This window comes from Chelonoidis abingdonii, chromosome 1 (assembly GCF_003597395.2).
Source record: "Chelonoidis abingdonii isolate Lonesome George chromosome 1, CheloAbing_2.0, whole genome shotgun sequence".
In the NCBI taxonomy this organism is placed as follows: domain Eukaryota; kingdom Metazoa; phylum Chordata; order Testudines; family Testudinidae; genus Chelonoidis; species Chelonoidis abingdonii.
This window is the reverse complement of record NC_133769.1, coordinates 228,983,263-229,005,216: the sequence shown is the minus strand read 5'-3', so window position 1 is coordinate 229,005,216 and position 21,954 is coordinate 228,983,263. Positions and strand designations below refer to the sequence as shown.

Genomic DNA, 21,954 nt, shown 5'->3' with positions numbered 1-21,954 from the left:
GTTGGCTAGAGACAGGAAAGGAGGTTTCGGCAGGGGCTGGCTGTGGGCACGGGGTGCAGAGCTGGCTGCAGGCAGTGGGGGCGGACTGGTGTGGGCAGGGCAGGGGGTGCAGCAGAGGCAGCTGGAACCCTAGTAGTTTAAGTAGCCCCCAAACCCCCTTCTACCCCGCCCCGGCCCTTTTAAATAGCCGCGGGAGCGCTGGGGAATGTATAGGGGAGGTGGGGCTCCGGGGACTATTTAAAGAACCGGAGTGGCAGAGGCAGCTGGAGCCCCAGGCCCTTTAAATAGGCCCTGGAGTCCCTCACTGCCCCAGGGCTCTGGGGGCTATTTAAAGGGCCCAGAGCTCCAGCCGGGGTCGCGGGGCTTGCCATGCTCTGGCCAGAACGCTAGATGGGAGAGTCCCGCGATCCCGCTCTCCCGGCCAGAAGAGCGGCAAAGCCCCACCGCCCCGTTCTCCCGGCTGGAGCCCCGGCCGGAGCGTGGCAAAGCCCCGCCGCCCCGTTCTCCTGGCTGGAGCCCCGGCCAGAGCGCAGCAAGCCCCGCTGCCCCGCTCTCCCGGCCAGAAGAGTGGCAAAGCCCTGCGACCCTGCTCTCCCGGCTGGAGCCCTGGCCGGAGAGCGGCAAAGCCCCACGACCCCGCTCTCCCGCCTGGAGCCCTGGCCGGAGAGCAGCAAAGTCCCGCCGCCCCGCTCTCCTGGCTGGAGCCCCGGCCGAGTGCGGCAAGCCCCGCCGCCCCGCTCTCCCGGCTGGAGCGTGGCAAGCCCCGCCGCCCAGGCTGGAGCTCTAGCTGGGAGAGCGAGGCTGCTCCACTCTCCCTCGGGCGCTTCGCTCAAAGGAAGACCCCCGGAGCACACCGCAGCCGGGGACCGGGGTAAGTGTAAAAAAAAAAATTAAAAAGGTGCCTAAGGCGCGGGGCCCGATTCCCCGGAATTGGCCTAAAGCCGGCCCTGGCATCAAGCACACATCCCTTCTCTCCTCCCAGCTCATCACATCCCAGTCACCTCTCTCACTTACCCAATATATCCCACCAGTTCCTGACACATCACGCAGAAGGGCCAAGAGGAGCTACAGGAGTGAATGGCTATGTGGAGGGGAATAAGCAGGGATGAGGAGCAAGGAAAGCAGAGGGAAGTAGCAGGGTTCAGCCAGGAAGGCCTTGGGAATAGGAAAAGGAGTACAGGGATTTGGTTTATCAGAGTGGAATGCCACTCCCTTCTGCTTCTAGACAAATGGAGGACTTACTGCATCTTGAAATCCAAACAGCACCAGGTGAATCTGATTGATGGAAGTGCTGTCAAAGTCCAAATCCACTTTCAGCTTGGATATAGTGGATGCCATCACTCTGTGTTCGGGAGAGCGTATGAAGTCCCTTAAAATCCCAATTATCTGCTTGATGTGGGTGACTGAAAGTTGCAGTTCTTCAGAATTCTGGAGAAAAGGTATTCAGTGCACAACATCAAGACTCACACAAGGAAACAATAAATCCCCTGTACTTAAGAACCTAATGATTTAGCAATGCTAACATTACAGGGTTACACTTTATATTTGCTGCAGCTGTTTCTCACACAACCACACAAAAGTGACGGAAATTTTATCACCCATCTGCAAGTCCTACTAAACTTGTATTTATTCTCTGCCCTTGTCAAACCTTAAGAATTATATTTACTGTAACTTAATATTTACTTTGTGAAAACAAAACCAAGGGTTGCAATGACTGTCCTTGAAATGAAGCGTGTGGATACTTAAGTGTTTAGTCAGTGCCCTTTATATTTGCTTCTCTGTATGTAAATAGAGAGGATGGCAAACACATGAAAGTCCAGTCACAATATGGGTTCTCTCAGTTTAATATGTTACTAGATGTGTAACTAGTGTAGAATTTACAGTTAGTGACTTCCTGTGACAAATTAAAGACCTAGCAAGTTTGTTAAATACAGAAAGAATTTGGCGTAACTCATAGCATGAAAATCACTGTGTCAAAAGCAGTCACTAGCACTGATTATTTTAAGCCCTAAAATATATTTTTGCCTTGTTTCCATTCCAATAGGCTTCTCACGTAATTCTACCAATTCACTGTAACTGCACCGGTCAATATTGTACTGCATGATTAAGTTGGCTGTTAAGGCAGGATACAGATAATGAGCTAAATTCAGCCACAGTGCAATAGAGTTCCACCTGCTTACATTAGGGCTGAACTTGGCTCAACGTGTCTGACCAAGTCACTGTTCTCATCTCAGCTATGTTTAGTGCTATAGAAGAGGCCTGTGCACTGCACCCTTTCTAGAAAGGATGCAATGCACTGGCATGACACCACTCAGCATTTTACCTGGACTCACTCTGTGCTTCTCTAATAGAATTTAGATTGTTTTGTATCAGAGAAAATGTAGATGAATAAGAAGAGCTGCATTGACCAGTGAAATGAAGATGGTAGTTTTCAAACATGCCATACGCTTTCAGGATCCATTAGAAAGGAGAACTTTAAACCAATTAATTCACCATCATTTCTGGGCGGGAGAGGTTTAGAGACGTCAAAAACGCACAAGAGACAAACAAACATACATTTTCATATCTATTTGATGATGACAATTTTACTTCTGTTCTCTTGCTTGCAGATTAATTGCACTGATACATAATACAATAAGTATGTAAAGAATCCACCTGCTGATTATGTTAGGAGCTCTTCAACATATTTGGAGCATTTTCAGCAAAAAAATTAACTTGAAAACAACCAAAAAAAGCCCCAAAAATGTCTAATTTTTTTAAAATCAGAATTGGTTTGGTTTCTTATCCAGCTCTAATTAATTTAGACTTCTGCAACCACACAAGCTCTCATATTACTGGAGAATTTCCCCACTAAAAAGAAATTCCGGCCCCTATCTCTGTAGGTGTGGAAGTCCTCAAACACAACCGGACTGTTGCAGTTCTCTTGGAACCCTCCTTGACTCAGCACACTTTAGGGCTGGCTCTAGGCTTTCTGCTCTGCAAGCAGGGCTGACTCCAGGCCACAGCACGCCAAGCGCGTGCTTGGGGCGGCATGCCACGGAGGGCGCTCTGCCAGTTGCCGGGAGGGCAGCAGACTGCTCCGGTGGACCTCCCACAGGTGTGCCTGTGGAGGGTCCGCTGGTCCCGCAGCATCGGTGGAGCATTCGCAGGCATCCCTGCGGGAGGTCCACCGGAGCCACGGGACCAGCAAGCGGCAGAGCGCCCCTCGCGGCGTGCCGCCGTACTTGGGGCGGCGAAATTGCTAGAGCGGCCTGTCTGCAAGCCAGGAATGTGGGGAGGGAATGTGGGGAGGGGGAGGTGAAGGTGGAACTACTTGTACAGCTATTGTTCTTCATTGAGCAGGGGCACAACACAGTGACTTCCCATTCACAATGGGTATGTCTACACTGCAATTAAAAACCTGCGGCTGGCCCTTGCCAGCTGACTCAAGTTTGGGCTAAAGGGCTGTTTAATTGCAGTGTAGATGTTTGGTCTCAGGCTGCAGCCCGAGCTCTGGGATCTCCCTCAGACCAAGCCCCTTTCCCCAAGCCCCTTTGTATTTCCAGTGTAGATATACTCAGTGTGGCTCAAGGAATGGACTCTTTTCCTCCTACACCTGCAGAGATCACCAGCTCACACAGCCTGGCTATTCAGGAAGGTTTTGACCCTGAGAGAAAGACATTTTTACTTTTGGTTGTTCAAGTACTTCCCTATACACTTGGTTAGCTGGGGTTTATATGTTGATGATTCAGAAGGTGGTGCTCTTCCCTTTGGTTGAACACTGAACCAACACACCAGTACAAGGTATACTGTCCTTTGCGCTTCTCATACAAGTAAGGTCATAATCCCCAATTTCCTGGCCAGTTTCCAGTTTGGATACTTAAATTCTGCCTGCCTAAGTTCCTCTTATGTTTAAATGGACAAAGTAATAGTCATGGAAATCACTTCTGGCACCATGTCATGTACTCCTTGTACATAATAGGTTTCAGACTGCTACTAGCAAGTCAGGGTCCTGCACCAGATATGGACTGGCTACCAAGTTTCCACTACAGAGAGAGTACAAGAGGTGCACTCTAGAAGATCCTTAAATGCACTGTGACCTATAGCTGTTACATACTGAAGTAAGGTATGTGACACGTGCTGTAATACAGCTTAGCATTCCATTACAGAAACTTCTTCCAGTAGGAAGACAATAAAGGAACAAAAAGTTAAAAAAAAATATCAGATGTGACTGAGTTGCTGTGAACGGTAAAATCTACAAGTACCCTTTCTCATCTGTCATAGAAACAGGAATGCTATATACTACTGGATTTTTAATTTTCCTTTTTAAACACGAAAAGAAGCATTAAAATATTACCTGGGAGAGACACTCCTGTAAGTTTGAAGCAACTTTATTTTGTTCTTCTTTAAGAATTTTATAGAGAATTGCCCGGCGTTCACTGTCCTTCATTAGCAGAAAGAGACCAGAATCTCTATCCTCAAGGGAAGGAGAAGCACTCCGATCCTCTAAGGCAGAATTCTCATCAGGAACACTGGATCAGAGACAAGAGAAGATGTACAAGACATAACTAAGCACTAGAAATAACAAAATCACAGTCAGGAGTGGGTAGGGATATTTACATGTATAAATAATAATTAGTACTAATCTCATCTTATTTCATTGCCACTGCAATTTCCATTTCAGAATCATTGTTAAAGACGGTTCAGATCCTCAGCTGGTATAATTCATCTAGCTCCCCTGAAGTCAATGGAACTACACCAGTTTACTTCAGCTTAGTCTGGCCCTGTTTGTGCACCGAGTCAATCAATAACAAGAAGTGAAAATAAAGCAGAATGAGCATAACAATGAATTTCATTCTGAGCACACGTTGCAACAAATGTATCTAAAGGTGTCATGTTTCATGTTCTCCTCTGATCAGGAAACTATTCTCTTCCCAGGCTTCTTGCAATTACTGTTCAAGGACCTGAACCAAATCCTGCTGAAATCAACAGAAAGACTGCCACTGACTCCAATGGGCTATGGAGCCCCCTTATGCCCCAGGCTTTATCTGCTGGTATAAACCAGCAAAATACTTGAAGACATTTGGGGGAAATCTCCATGAATCAGTTAAATATAATCAATATTTGAATCAATCAACATTTGATTAAGCAACAGATTTAATTATTGAACACATCTGGTTATCTATTCATTACATGCACAAATTGCCTTGGATAAAATGTGATGCGACTGTAACCTGCATAAGCTTTGTGGAGGCCATGCCAGAAGCAATTAGACAGCTTTACCTTAAGTGGGAAATGGGATGCTTCACTGGGTTCTCTGAAACAGATCGCTTTGTCTTTTCAAAGAACATATCATGCTGTACATCTGAATCTGGTGAGACAGAGCCATGTTCACTGCTGCTACTGCCAGCCTGTTCCCCATGGACTGGCAGTGGGAGGGACGTACTACGATTATAATCTAGCAAGGGACAGCAAACAAGCAAACCACATCCATCATTAAATAGAGCACATCACACAACTGTGAGCGTTGTGCTTTTAAAACCACAAAACTCCAACACACTGAACGCTATAAAGCCCTCATTTGGCAAGGTACTTAGAGGTAATTCTGCAGGTTTGGTCATTGTGAATACAAAGAATTGGCATTTTTAGCTAATTAATATTTTCCTCCTATGACATATTAACACCATGTGCATCCAATTACCCCTCCAAGGACATGACTATGGTACCAAGATTTGATCTCTCATTGGCCTCCTAGCTATCTGCCTCTCTTGCATCCCCTGCCATGGTTATTTCCTTCAGGACAAGCCAAGAAGCTTCCTACAATCCCTCCCATTTCATCCAGAAGTGAGAACAAAATAAATGAGTAGTTGGATGCCCACTACTTCCCTACAGGCCTATTTACTAGAGTACGATGCAGGAGGGGTGCTGCAGGCTGGGGGTACATATTTCAGCTGAGAGGCAAATTTCTGAGTGTTTGTATCCACCATTGCAAACTGTTGATATTTTGGAAGGGAGGGTTGGGTGTAAAATTCTGGCATAGTCATTAGGACACAGTTACTCTTCAAACAGGAGTTTAAATTGCCACCAAAATAAAAACATGTCAACTTGTGGCTCTTCACAGTCCCGTGTTTACTGGGTAGGTCCACCTTCACTTGCCACATCAGGAAGTTGCTTGTGATCGTATGAGGGAGAGCTGGGGCCACCCAATATTGGTCAGCCAAAGAACCACCACTTGCAGCGAAAAGAAAGGAAGCAAGGTTGCTTGGCCTGGAGCAGTTCCTAATGTGGGAAGAAGGCACCTGCAGACCTTTCCCGGGGTGGGGTTGGTAGGAGGATGAAAACAGGTGAGCTGAGGAAGAAAAGAACTTTTCCAGTTTGCATTCTGTGATATTTGTATGGGTAGTTTTCTCAGATATGAATGGGGCTCTTCAGTAGGTCAAAGTTCAGGCTTACTACTTATCCTGCTAACAAAGTGGCCAGATTTTCAGTAGAAACATCAGTAACTGAAAAATTAGGCCACTAGGTGCCAAAATATTGATACTCCACATTAGGCACTTGTGATGCTGTATGATTGGAATATGACCATGTTTATCATGAATATTGCCACTGTTAGACACTTGCAACAAAAGTTGTACAAAATATATCATGTAAGGTGTCAATGAAAAAGTTATGATTTGCTAAAGATGATTATCCTGTTTATATGCATGTATCATTTTTAGGAGTACTTGTGGCACCTTAGAGACTAACAGATTTTTAAGCATATTTAAATTTAATTTAAATTTATTTAAATAAAATTTTTTAGTCTCTAAGATGCCACAAGGACTCCTTATTTTTTTTGTTGATACAGACTAACATGGCTACTACTCTAAAACATGCATCATTTTTGTATCTGAAGTCATGAATATTGGTTATGTACTGGTATCACCACTGTGTTTGTTTCTGGGGTAACACCCACAAGGTAGTTTACATCAGTCTAGCCAACACATTGTGAAGGGACTTTTCAAGCTTGGCTGCCCATTAAGGACACTTCACTCTCACAATGGGCCATAGAAGAAACTCATTCTGCCTAGATGACTCATCCTGCTGACATCGCCATCTCCAAGGGGCCAATGGCTACCCCTTGGAGTCATAAAGCCATGTAAGGACATGTGACATACTCATGTGACCCTGGACTCCATCTTGTGCCAGTAATTTTCCACAACCTGTGCTGTGAGATTTGTTTGGAATAGTAAAATTCTAAGCAGATGGCAGAGGATATAAAAGATCCCTGAAATATTTCCATGTTGCCTTTTTCCTGCTCTAATTCTTCGGACTATGGATTTACAACTAAAAGGAGCATATTGAGTATGGACTGAAGACCTTCCAATCTTTTGTAAGTTACCAGAGAAACTTTATAAGCTAGCAGTCTATAACATCACTGCTACAAACCTGGTATAAGAACTTTGCAATGACTATATATATTAACCATTTTAAGTCGCCTCTTCTTTTCTTATTAACAGACTTTTCGATTTTAGTTACTAAAGGATTGGCAGAGGCATGATTATTAAGTAAATATATAAAGCTATATATTGACCTGGCTGTGTGGCTGATCTCTTGAGGTCCAAAGACCCCTTTGTTTCATGAAATTGGCTTTCAATAACAACTCATCATTAAGTCTAGTGTCTGGGTGGTGAAATAAGAGCTGGAATGCCTATGGAGACTCCATTTTTGACTTCTGTACCACCACACGGGATAACAAAAAATTTACTTTTGTTATTGGTTTGGTATACCTAATGATAGAATAACCACCAGTGTGGAGTGAGTCTGCCCCTACTTCTCAGCAGTTTTTCCTGAATCTGGTATTCTGTGAACCACTGAGGCACAGTGACAGCACCAATGTTTGAAAATCCTGTCCAATATGTATAAATTGAACACAAAACATCAAGATGCTTGGCCAAGATTTTCAAAACTGATTAATGCTTTTGCGTATCTTAAAATTTGGGTTCCCAACGTGACACACCTTAAAAGGGACCTGATTTTCAGAAAGTGCGGCACACCAATCTTCTGAAAATCATACCTCTTTGAGGCGACTCTTGGTGGGCACCTAAAAATTTAACTAACTTGTGAAAATCTTGGCCAAATGAACTTTTATTTTATTATAAATGGTTTATACATTTGGCCAGTGGGGAGGTTTTAACAAGCCAAAACAAGATATAAACTACAAGGTACTTTCTATGGTTTAACTCTAGTTGATTTCTTGGTTATGTTCAACATCCTGAATAAACAGAGAGGAATTGGCTAATGATTCAAATCTTTTTATGTAACACTTAATGATGTTGACTTGTAGTTGGCTGATAATTCCTTACCTAAAGGCTTGAATGCAATTCTGTTTTTCTTGCCCTTGTTCACCTGTTTTAAGAAGAGGTCTTTGAGTAAATCAGATGCTGTGACACGCTTATTCGGATCAGGTTCAAAGCAGAGCAAAATAAAGGCTTTTGCTTCAGCAGATAGTGATTCTGGGATTTCAGGATGAATTTTAAACATCCCAACCTGTAAGTAAAATATGGACAGAAAATTATTTGGCCTCAAACAAATAGCTGCAAAAGGGCCACTAGCTAGCTCCTCGCTTGGTGTAAACTGGCATAGCTCCATTGACAGCAAGTGAAGGGTTTGACAGCTGCAATGCAGAAGTCCATTGAAGCCAGTGGAACATCAATGAGGCTCCACTTACGCCAATATGGGATCTGGCTGTATTTCTACTGCAAATGTTTAACCCTGCAGATATGTATCCTAACTCGTTATGTCAAGAAATGGACATATCCAACTCTCTAAGCCTCGTGCAACCCCTGGGTCTGACCATACCTACCACAAGTGCTCCAGACGCTATTCTCCCTACTAGCCACCAAGCCCTTCTATTCATATGCCAGCCAGCGCCTCCCTCCCAGTTGCTGAGCCCACTCAGCACATTTCTCCCCAAATACCAAAACCAACTTCCAGCCCTAATGCTGAGTCCCTTCGTAGCCCATTCCCTTTGTCTGGTGCCCAGACCTGTCCTGCTTTGCCCAGTGCTCACTCTTAGCACAAGCGTGAACACCCAGTCCCTGACTGCCAGACACACTTATTATACCCAATGCTGAGACTCGTGTCTTTCTTAGCCCTTCAACGGCAGCCAACTGGAAATTACACAATGTTCAAAGGGTTAACGTAATCCCACACTTGGATAATGTGATTGGACAGAAATTTATTTATTTTAAAACGTCACTGGATAGTAACTTGATATTGCCTTCTGGTGCATCAACATGAGCTACCCATTTTTAATCCCCAGGACTGATTTTACAGAACTATTTTGGGGTATGTCTACAATGCACACAAACCAAGCAACCCACAGCAGCGAGTCTCGAGCAGGGCTAAAAACAGCAGTGCGGACGTTCAAGTGAGGGCAAAACCCTGAGCTTGAGCCTTAACCCCCTTGACAGGTCTGAAGCCCGAGTTTGAATGTCCACACTGCTATTTTTAGGCCCACAGCATGAGACCAGAGTAGCTGACCCAAGTTCCGAGATTCATTGCTGCAGGGGGGTTTCTTTGCAGTGTAGGCGTACTCTTTAAGACAGAATTGTGCCACTCATTATGCACATGCCTTACAAATCTGGCAAAATTATTCTTTTCATCCTTGAAATATTTATGTAAAATAGACTCTGGAGAACAAGTAGCAGGAGCCTGGAAATAATGCTGGCCACAAGGCAGCCAGTAACTAAGTGGTTAAACAAGTAGCAGCAGCTTGCTAAAATAAAGAGTTGTCAGAATAATCACATTAGATAACTGTATTAACGCATTGTGGCACTATTATACATTTACAATAGGAATTTAGCTTTGTGAGATCCAGTATGGTCTACTCACAATGCAGGCTGAAGCCAAAATGCTGAATGGTAGATCCTATATTTGAATTGTAGTGCAGGGTATAAAATGCCAGTGCATGAACCACTTCCAAGCTACGTCTCCATGCGCATCCAAAACAATGCCTTTAAAAGCCAGACGTCATATTTCCTGTGCAGTGTAAGATTCCAAGCAGCAAATCCATAGGCATATAGCTGTTCTAAGCTGCTACTCACTATGTGACAACAGGCCATCTGGTCTCTCTGCACTTCAGTTAACCTGTCTGAGGGACCATTTCTATTTGATTTGTAAAGCACCATGCACACAGCACTTCCCTCAGTGATGTATCTTGAAGCAAATGGGATCATTCACATCCATAAAGAAATCACAGTTTGGACCTTGACCCTGTGCAGAGTCACTCCTATAACAACAGGTGATTACAATGTCAGTGTAGATTAAATTGCCCAGAATATTTAACTTGTAAATAGTAACTATATGAAAATTTAATTAACAGGTACTACTTCAAGTTTCACAAACAGTCCAGCAATTAAAACAATTCTTACTTTAAACATTGCTGCTTGTGGCTCCCCCAGCTCATGAAACGGAGGCTTTCCTGTTGCCATTTCAATGATAGTACAACCCAGTGACCAGATATCAGCTGGTGCACCATATCCTCGAGGCCCCTTATCTATAATCTCTGGAGCCATATACTGCAAAGTTCCTGAATCAAGACAAAAAAGGAAGAACACAAGTCATATATTTGTTTTTCTTATCAAATAGATACACCATATCACTAAACTTCTTGCAGGTTGTCACTTCAAATGCGGCTTGTATGACTGAAAGATGAGCCCTCTAAGGCCTTGGCTACACTGGCGCTTTACAATGCTGCAACTGTCTCACTCAGGGGTGTGAAAAAACACACCCCTGAGCACAGCAAGTTACAGCGCTGCAAAGCGCCAGTGTAAACAGTGTCCCAGCACTGGGAGCCCGGGTCCCAGCGCTGCAAGCTAATCCCCATGGAGAGGTTGAGTACCTGCAGCACTGGGAGAGCTCTCTCCCAGCGCTCGCACTTCGAACCGCTGCGGCAGTGCTTTGGAGTTTCAAGTGTAGCCAAGCCCAGAGTCAAACTCCACCACCAACACTGAGTCATAAGATTGTATTTTCCCATGTCTTTTCTACACGAACTCTTAGTTCTTCCCCTCACATGAAGGACTTCAAATGGGAGAAAATATATTTACCGTACAATCTGAAAGTTCTCCCTTGCCTTATTTAAGCTAAGCCTACCTCCATTTCTGCACACAATGAATTGGAAAGATATGTGAATAAAATGGGCTGCAGAGAGCAGCCAACTAGTTGATGGGTTTTCTTTAAGGGAATACTGTTTTTGCTGTATTCACCACCTCTGGTAGGAACACAGAGCAGGTGAACATCAGCAAGAGCGAAGTGAGCTAGTCCATGCAGAGAAGGTCAGGCCTGGTAGGAGAGGATCAGGAGCTGAATGAGAGATTTTGAAGAGGGGGCGAGATGGAAAGAGGTAGGGCTAGAGAGATGAGATATGGGAAAGAAATAAGGCTTGCAGAAAGAGGAAAAGTGTCCTACATTACAAACGAAATATCAGGGTCGGACTAAGAGAAAGCAAAAGAAACAACCTCATGGAGGCAAGTGGCAGAAATGTGAAACAAACAAGGTGAATATTTGGGTCAAATTGTGAACTCCACATTTTTTGGGATTCCCATTTGTTTTGAGAATACCAGTGATTGTAACCTTCACTGTGAACTTTGGTCTGTATTGTAATTTCTATGGCAGGTTCAGACATCTAGATGGTGATGAAATCTTGATAAACGAAATGTCTTGCAGATACTGTGTGCTCATGTTAGAAGGTGGGACCCCTTGCCAGGGCTGGCTCCAGGCACCAGCCAAAGAAGCAAGTGCTTGGGGCGGCCAATACTAAGGGGTGGCATGTCCGGGTCTTCAGCAGAAGTTTGGCAGCGAATCCCTCTCTTCCTCTTTGAGCTGCCGCCGAACAGGAAGAGAGAGAGTGAAGGACCTGCCGCCGAACTACGACTGCGCTGCCGTGGCCTATTTTTTTTTTTTTTGGCACTTGGGGTGGCAGAAAACCTGGAGCCGGCCCTGCACCTTGAAGAGGCTAATAATGAGAGAGCCATCAAGGGCCATTAACACTGAATGACTCTTCCATGCTGGAGCAATGGGGTTTCTACTAGCAGGACCTGTGACTTTGAATGGACTTCATACACAGAAATCTATCTAGGAGAGCATGCAATTTCTCAGTCTGACCACCTGACTAAACAGGAGACTTTATTTATGGAGGCTGCTTCTCTGAAGAAGGGGGCTATCCAACACCAGATGCCAGAAGCCTGTGCTGGAGAGAGGGAGAAAGCTGGGGGGGAGAAGGAGGCTTGCCTTGCCAAAGGATGCTGACCAGAACTAGAGCTTTCAGATGGGGCGAGATCAGACCAGGGAGTTATGTTTCGGGATTTGTTGTTTTCCATGGATCTGTAACTCTATTGTGCTTTGTTAAGAGTAAATGTAACTGTGGTTAAGAAATTCCTTTGCTAAGCCCGTATTCATTGCTTTTCTGCCACATTGTCACTAAGGGGATTAATAAGGAAATCAGAGCTCGGACAGCCAGGCGAAACATGTCTAAGCAACTGGGTGCTTGGGAGGGCTGTGAAGCTGGTTCTAGGGTCTAGGCAGCCAACTGAAAGGTCCTGCTGCCCAAGGAGGGTCAGACATAGGTTCTGCACCTGAGAGTGCATGTGAGAGATCCAGAATTAGGAACAATGACCAGTTACTATCAAGATTGGGGGCACTTAGGAAGCACATGGGATTCAACAGTTGGATCCAATCATAATGGACTGAGTTCCATCCACGTGGGGGGCCTGGGCTGGGCTGCAAAGTGTGTTTGACAATCCACAATTACTGATGATGATAAGACAGTTTCATACACTTTAAAGAATGTTTCTGTTATCAGATATAAATTACTGCAAATAAAGATTTTTTTTTAGGGTTGGGCATGTTTTCTCTGCCACTATGGAAGAGTGTCCTTTTCAGTTCCCAGGTCTGTAATACAGTATAGGCACATTATCATTGCTTCAAGGAAAAATAAGTCTGACAGTTAAACTTTCTTAACTTCATAACTAACTTCGTAAGTGTACTTGGCTGCTCAAGCAGAAATAAATTGAGGAAGCAGAACTCAGTGAGGGGTCTTAGTAACTTTAAATCATCAAAAGTTATTGAGTAAGAAACAGGTTTAACAGACTTGTAAATATTACATGTACAAAACATTATGAAGAGATCCATAAACTCTAATGAAAGAGGAACACACGTATTATACAATTTCCTCTGGGCTAAAAGAGATGCTAGTGACAACAGTGAAAAGGCTCTGCCTGGAATGTTAATAAATTAATTTGGATTACTTAGTTAAGAAATAGGTTTACAAAATTATATAATACCAATAATTAAAAAACAAAACAAAACAGGCATTAGCAGCTTACTTACCATACTCAAATAGCTGCCCATCTCAGAGATTTTTGTAACAATTATATATTCCAGGAAGTTATACTTAACCAAAACATCAGTTTGTTTACAGGTGGAAAAACCATAAATAATTTAAAAATTAATAGTCTCATAATACCACTAGAAACAAATGCCTAAACACCACACATCAGAGTTGTGCTAGTGGTGGGGGCAGTCACAAATAAAGTAACAACATAATAAGAAAAGGACAAAAAACTAAAACCTTGGGAAATGTAAATCAACATTTTTGAAAGTCACAACATTTTTAAATGAAATTCAATTATATGCTGATTGCAAAAGCTAAAATATTTTAATATAAAATGTAGTTTGTATATGGATTTTTGGTTTTAGATAGCACTAAGGTTTTGCATTTCATAGCTGACTGTGTTACAACAAAATCGGCAAGCAATCAATTCAAGAATAACACAACAAAAATGGTTATTCTTGGAATACTGAATTGCAGTGCTAAAACACAAGTGTTTACAACTCTACTATTAACAAAAGAAGGCCCAGATCTTGCAATCTGATCTGCATGGACAGATCTGCATGCCTTTACAGAGTCCCATGGCCATCAATCTGTTTGTGCATATCTGATTGCAAGACCGAGGTTAAAGATTGTAATATTGTTGAAACAAACATCGAAGAAAGCAGTAAAACATACAGCAAGTTAGTCTGGAATTGTTACTGTGATCTTTTACTAGGACATCAAGTCAAATGCACTTTGTACCTTCTTTTATACTGTGAAGTTGCTCTTTAAAGTTTAATGGATTTTCAGTCAGCACATAAATAACTCTCCATTTGCAGTAGAACAACTCTACACATGCACTTGGGTGCTTGAAGGATTTTGTTAGGTTCACAGATTACGAACAGAGAAGTGAGAGAAAAACATAACATACTTTCTCTGGAAGGTTGCAAGTAACACTCTTACTTAAAAATCCAGAACCTTAACATACTAAAACCAAAAAGAGAGAAAGCAGGCTGCTTCCAAAGCCAAAAGGGCACAATTCACTGGGCTCTAGGCTGGCTTTTTGTATATTGACTGCTGAAAGACTCAGATTGCACAATCCTAGCCTGCTAGCAGAATCAGGAAAGCCTTTACGATTTAAAATGACAGCTTATAATTTATACACAGTTTGCAATACAACACAGATTTCAAAATATTTCTGCAAGTGAACTGCTTCCTTGGACTCTTTTCCATAAAAAGCATATGGAAAAGTTGCCATTAAAAAATAATGTAGCCAACAAGGAGATTTCTTTTTAGGAATCTGATAAAACATGCGTAGGAATGGCCAGCTCCCATCACATGCACCTGCAGATGGCAGATAGGGCAACATCCTGCAGATATGCAGGGCAGCTGCAAATAATCAGTAAGGAGTCACAGCCCAACTGGTGACATCTCTCAGCAGGATGTGATGGGGTAGCTAGTGGCACAGTATCAGTTACCTCCATAAAATGCCACTTAGGCCCCATGATGACGACATCTAGGTGAATAAAGACTGCCTTAAAATCAGTCTTGCTGGGCCAGGGCCTTTGGTTTGAAACCGGAGCGTTCTTTCTCCTAGGTGAGCTGTCTGCTAAGGCTGACAAGCCTCAGAAGGCAGCTCACCTAGGAGAAGGAAAAGTACAGTTTCAAAGCAAAGGTTTTGACAGCTGACCTGTAAATGTCACTCCATAGATATGCTCATTAAACTGACATTCATGTCAAGTGTGTCACAGTTTCAGCACAACTGCACCTCTATTGTGGACCATGGAGTGGTACTAGACACCCACTTCAACCTTCCTGTTCCCAGCCGTCACCTCTCCTGACCAGGGACATTAAGGCTGCACAGCTCCCTGCCCTACACTGTGGCCTTGTCTACACTACGCGTTTAAACTGAATTTACCCTGTACCCATCCACACAACAAAGTCCTTTATATCGATATAAAGGGCTCTTAAAATTGATTTCTGTACTCCTCCCCAAAGAGGGGAGTAGCGCTGAAATCGGTATTGCCCTGCTGGATTAGGGTTAGTGTGGCCGCAATTTGACGGTATTGGCCTCTGGGTGGTATCCCACAGTGCACTATTGTGACCCCTCTGTAAAGCGATCTGAACTCGGATGCACTGGCCAGAAAAAGCCCCACGAACTTTTGAATTTCATTTCCTGTTTGCCCAGCATAGAGCTCTGATCAGCATGGGTGGCAATGCAGTCCCAAATCCAAAAAGAGCTCCAGCATGGACAGTACGGGAGATACTGGATCTGATCGCTGTATGGGGAGACAAATCTGTTCTATCACAGCTCTGTTCCAGAAGATGAAATGACAAAGCATTTGAAAAAATCTCCAGGCTATGATACAGAGTCCACAGCAGGGCTTCAGCACGAGTGCTGCGGGTACAAGCGTAGGGAAAGCCAAAGAATCAAGATGGACGCCCATGGAGGAGGGAGGGGAAGACTGAGACTCCAGCTATCACCCAGTCCCCGCGTCTCCCAAAAGTATTGCATTCTTGGCTGGCTCTCAATCCTGAAGGTCCAAAAACATTGTCCCGGGTGGTTCAGGATATATCTCGTCAATTTACCCCCTTCCCCCCCAGTGAAGAAAAGTGGGGAAAAAATCGGTTTCGGCCTTTTTTCAATGTTCACTGTTGTCTTACTGATGCTGCTGGTCAGACCTGCCTGCGGCGCGTGAACAGCAGCACCCTCCCCTCCCTTCCTGATGGCGATGTGAAAAATGGTTAGGAAACGTTCATTCATCCTGTTGCTGCTCCTGCTGGCCTCGGTGAGCGTTGGCAGGGGCGCTGGGCAACAATGGGAAGTACTTCTGGTCACTCCCAGAGATGGTGCAAAAGGATGTGAAAACTATCCTCATATAGCACCTGGGGCTGATCTCCTTCAGCCCACCTCTTTCACGATTCTAATGAAGTTCTGTACTGCCTTAGACTATCATAGCAGTTGGGGTGCTCCCCCCCATTTTTATCTCACTAAAAAGTCAGTGTTCTTATTCTGCATTCTTTAATTACTTCATCACACAAATGGGGGGACACTGCCACGTAGCCGAGGTTATGGGAAGGAGGGAAGCACGGGTAGGGGGTTGTTGCAAGGGGCACCCCCTAGAATGGCATCATCAATTCTGTGGGATCTCTGGGGCTCTGACACGGAGCGGCTGTGCTCTCTGGTTCTCTAGTACACTTGCCCCATATTCTAGGCAGGACTGACTCTATTTTTAGACAAAACAAAAAAGGGAATGACCTGGGGAGTCATTTCCATTTTTCTCCATGTGCCCCCGGTGGACCTCAGCGAGGCCAGCTAGGAGCACCCATGACAGCAGCAGATGGTACAAAAGGACTGATAACTGTCATCGCCAATTTCCAATTGCAAACAGTGCAAAATGACTGATAAACGTCATCATCAGTTTCCAATTGCAGACGGTGCTATAGCTGGTAATTGTCTCTTTAACCTTGCAAAGGCAAATGAATGCTGCTGTGTAGCACTGCAGTACCGCCTCTGTCAGCAGCATTCAGTACACATACTTTGACAGTGACAAAAGGCTAAACAGGCTGCATGGCTACCATGCTATGGCGTCTGCCAGGGCAATCCAGTGAAAAAGGGCGCGAAATGATTGTCTGCCGTTGCTTTCACGGAGGAAGGATTGAGTGACGACATTTACCCAGAATCACCCGTGACACTGTTTTTGCACCATCATGCATTGGGATCTCAACCCAGAATTCTAATGGGCAGGGGAGACTGCGGGAACTATGGGATAGCTACGAGATAGCTACCCACAGTGCAACGCTCTGGAAATCGACGCTAGCCTCAGTACATGGACGCACACCGCCAAAATAACGTGCTTAGTGTGGCCATGTGCATTCGACTTTATATAATCTGTTTTAAAAAACGGTTTATGTACAATCGGAATGATCCCGTAGTGTAGACATACCCTGTGACATCCCCAGCCAGCCTGCCCAAAAAGGCCAGAGCCTGCACTTTGCTTTTTTCTCCAAAGGCTACAACCAGTGTATTGCTGCAGTCGTAAGTTATCATAGAGTACACATTAATTCTAAAGGTAAAAATATTACAAAGAAAGCATATTAAGGCAATAGAAGAACCTACATGCCTCTAAAAAGCTTATAAGTGGTCACCCACAACTCCAATCTAGGGCTCTGATAGGTTTCAGTTCTTCAAAACCCAAATCTGGGTTTTCCCTGTGGTTACAAGCTCATCTATCCTGGATCCAAAACCAGAACCAAGGCTGGGCAGATCAGTCATTTCTTTATACAGCTCGGCCCTGTGATCTTGGCCTTCTGTAACAGGTAACCAGCAGATAGACACCCTCTCCTCACCCTCTTTGAAAGTCTGGATTTTTGCATAGCCAGAGCTAGGGAATTTGCATTAACCTCTCCCTAGAAATTCCCCAGGAAATCTACTTAACACTTGTTGTCCCAAAAGTGTCTCATTTTCAGTATAGTCTTATGAACTCCCAGGTCTCACATCTATCATCCCCCCCCCCCCGACTGCTGAAAACTTCAGATTGCACAATCCTAGACCTGCTAGCAGAATCAGGAAGCCTTTACGTTAAAGAACAGCTTATAATTTAATACACAGTTGCAATACAACACAGATTTCAAAATATTTCTGCAGTGACTTGCTTCTGGAACTCCTTTTCATAAACAACATATGGAAAAGTTGCATAAAAAATAATGTAGCAACAAGGAGATTTCTTTTTTAGTGAATCTGATAAAACGATGCGTAGAATGGCCAGCTCCCATCCACATGCACCTGCTAAAAAAGGATGGCAGATAGAGGCAAATCCTGAGATATGCAGGGCGAGCTGCAAATAATCAGTAATGAGTCACAGCCCAACTGGTGACATCTCTGCAGCAGGATGTGATGGGGTAGCTATGGCACAGTATCAGTTACCTCCATCAATAGCCACTTAGGCCCCATGTATGACGACATCTAGGTGAATAAAGACTGCCTAAAATCAGTCTTGCTGGCAGGCTTTGTTTTGAACCGGAGCGGTCTTTTCTCCTAGGTGAGCTGTCGCTAAGGTGAACAAGCTCAGAAGGCAGCTCACCTAGGAGAAGGAAAAGTACAGTTTCAAAGCAAAGGTTTGAACAGCTGACCTGTAAATGTCACTCCATATGATTGCTCATAAACTGACATTCATGGTTCAAAGTGTGTACAGTTTCAGCACAACTGCAGCCTCTTTGTGGACCATGATGGTACTAGCAACCCACTTCAACCTTCCTGTTCCCAGCCGTCACCTCTCTGACCAGGGACTTAAGGCTAGCACGCTTCCCTGCCCTACACTGTGCTTGCTACCACACCGTTTTAACTGAATTTGACCTGTACCATCCAACACAGTCCTTTATATCGATATAGCCAAGGGCTTCTAAAATTGATTCTCGTACTCCTCCCCAAAGAGGAGAGTTAGCGCTGAAGATCGGTGGTCTTCAGTCCAGATTGGCAGCGGTCCCTCTCTTCTCTTTAGCTGCGCGTCCAACAGGAATGAAGTAGTAGTGAAGACCCTGCCGCCGAATACGGACTGCGAGCGCTGGCCTATTTTTTTTTTTGGACTGTGGGTGGTCAGAAAACTCGAGCCGGCCTGCACCTTGAAGAGGTAATAATGAGAGGCCATCAAGGGCATTAACACTGAATGACTCTTCCATGTGGAGCAGATGGGGTTTCTACTAGCAGGGACGTGACTTGAATGGACTCTCCAGCAATCTATCTAGCGGAGAGCATGCAATTCTCGCTGACCACCTGACTAAACAGGAGACTTTATTTATGGAGCTGCTTCCTCTGAGAAGGGGCGTACCACATCCGATGCCAGAAGCCTGTGCTAGAGAGAGGAGAAGCTAGTTGTTGGGACCTGGGGGGAGAAGAGGCTTGCCTTGCAAAGGGAATGCTGACAGAACTAGAGCTCTGAGGCCGAGATCGACCAGGAGTTATGTTTCGGGATTGTTGTTTCCATGGATCTGTAACCTCTTGTGCCTTGTTAAGGAGTAATGTAACTGTGGGTAAGAAATTCCTGCTAAGCCCGTATTCATTGCTTTTTGCCACATTGTCCTAAGGGATTGTAATAAGGAAATCCAGAGCCGGACAGCCAGGCGAAAGATGTCTAAGACGGGTGCTTGGGTAGGCTGTGAAGCTGGTTCTAGGTGTCTAGGCAGCAACTGAAAAGGTCTGCTGCCAAGAGGGTCAGACATAGTTCTGCACCTGAGATGCATTGACCCCGTAGACATTAACAATGACCAGTTACTATCAAGATGGGCCACTTAGGAAGCACAGGGATTCACAGTGGATCAATTTCATAATGGATGAGTTCATCACGTGGCTGGCGGGCCAGTGTGTCTTTACAATCCACCAATTCTGATGATGATAGCAGTTTCATACACTTTAAAAGATGTTCGTTATCAGATATAAATTACTGACAATAAAGATTTTTTTTTGTTGCATGTTTGTTCTCATAAAAGCCACTTGGAGAGTGTCCTTTTCAGTCCCAGCTCTGAATACGTAATTAGGCACTATATCATCTTTCAAGCAAAAATAAGTCGAACATGTTAACTCATTTTAACTTCCATAACAACTTCGTAATTATTGCTGCTCAAGCAGAAATTAATAGGAAGCAAACTCGCTGGCTAGAACTAATCATCAAATAGAGTAAGAAACCGTTTTAACAGACTTGTCATATATAATGTCACCAAAACATTATGAAAGATTCATAAACTCTAAGTCGTAGAAGAGAAAACACGTATTTACAATTTCTTGTGGCTAAAAAAGAGATGTAAGTTGACAACAGTGAGAGAAAAGCTCTGCTGGAATGTTAATAAATTAATTGATTACTTAGTTATAGAAATAGGTTTACAAATATATAATACCAATCTAAAACAACACACAAAAACGGCGATTAGAGCTCTTACTTACCATACTAAATATCGCCATCTCCGAAGATTTGTAACTTATATATCAGGAAGTTATACTTAACCAAACATCGTTTGTTTACAGGGGTGGAAACCATAAATAATTAAATATATATAGGTCATAATACCATAGAAACAAATGCACTAAACACCACCATCGAGTGTTGCTATGGTGGGGGCAGTCTACAATAAACATATAAAAGACAAAAACACCTGGAAATGTAAATGCAACTATTTGAAGTCAAACAATTTTTAAATGAATTCATTATTCTTGATGCAAAAGCTACAAATATTTATATAAAATGAAGTGGTATATCGGATTTTTGGTTTTAGATAGCGACTAGGTTTTGCATTTCATAAGCTACTGTGTTTACAAACAAATCGGCAAGCAATCAATTCAAGAATAACACAACAAAATGGTTATTCTTGGATACTTGAATTGCAGATTTGCTAAAACCAAGTGTTTACAACTTCTACTATTACCAAGAAGGCCCAGATCTTGCAATCTGATCTGCATGAGATCTAGCAGCCTTTTACCGCCCATGGCCATCAATTGTTTGTTCAATCTGATTGCCAGACCGGTTACAGTTGTATGTTGAAAAAATCGACAGAAAGCAGTAAAAACATACAGCAAGTTAGTCGGAATACGTGTCTCTACTCAGACATCAAGTCAAAGCACTTTGTACCTTCTTATACTGTGAAGTTGCTCTTTAAAGTTTAATTGGATTTTCAGTCAGCACATAAATAACTCTCCATTTGCATAGAACAACTCTACACAGTGCACTTGGGTGCTTGAACGGATTTGTTAGGTTCACAGATTGACCGAAACAGTAGAAGTGAGGAGAAAAAGCATAACAACGTTCTCTGGGAAGGTTGCAAGTAACACTGCTTACTTTAAAATCCAGAACCTTAACTTACTAAACCAAAAAGAGAGAAAGCAGGCTGCTTCCAATAGCCAAAGGGCACAATCACTGGGCTCTAGCTGGCTTTTGTATATTGACTGCTGAAAGACTTCAGATTGCACAATCCTAGCCTGCTAGCAGAACAGCAAGCCTTTACGTTAAAAATGACAGCTTTATATTTACACAGTTTGCAATACAACACAGATTTCAAATATTTCTGCAGTGAACTTGCTCTTGGACTCTTTTCATAAAAAGCATATGGAAAAGTTGCCATTAAAAATAATGTAAGCCAACAAGAGCATCTTTTTTAGTGAATTGTATAAACATGCGTAGGAATGGCCAGCTCCCATCTCACATGCACCTGCAGATGGCAGATTAGGGCAAATCCTGAGATATGCAGGGCAGCTGCAAATAATCAGTAAGGAGTCGACAGCCCAACTGTACATCTCTCAGCGGATGTGATGGGGTAGTTAGGCTACCAGTACTCAGTTACTCCATCAATAGCCACTTAGGCCCCATGATGACGACATCTAGGTGAATAAGACTGCCTTAAAATCAGTCTTCTGGGCCAGGGCCTTTGTGTTTGAACCGGAGCGGTTCTTTCTCCTAGGTGAGCTGTCGCTATGGGACAAGCCAGAAGGCAGGCTCACCTGAGGAGAATGGAAAAGTTACAGTTTCAAAGCAAAGTGTTTGACAGCTGACCTGTAAATGTTCACTCCATAGATTGCTCATTAAAACTGACTTCTGGTTCAAGCTGTGTACAGTTTCAGCACAACTGCACCTCTA

General features: G+C 43.7%; 1 protein-coding gene across 2 annotated transcripts in view; it reads right to left on the bottom strand.

Moving 5' to 3' along the window:
• Positions 1-21,954, bottom strand: part of MAP3K15 (mitogen-activated protein kinase kinase kinase 15) — a 194,637-nt gene that overhangs the window by 23,352 nt on the left and 149,331 nt on the right. For both annotated transcript variants that reach the window (XM_032777972.2, XM_032777971.2), the window contains 5 exons: positions 10,395-10,552; positions 8,325-8,508; positions 5,263-5,437; positions 4,337-4,511; positions 1,243-1,428 (listed from right to left, as the gene is read on the bottom strand). In XM_032777972.2, coding sequence (XP_032633863.1) covers positions 1,243-1,428; positions 4,337-4,511; positions 5,263-5,437; positions 8,325-8,508; positions 10,395-10,552 — 878 coding nt within the window. The remainder of the gene's footprint in view (positions 1-1,242; positions 1,429-4,336; positions 4,512-5,262; positions 5,438-8,324; positions 8,509-10,394; positions 10,553-21,954) is intronic.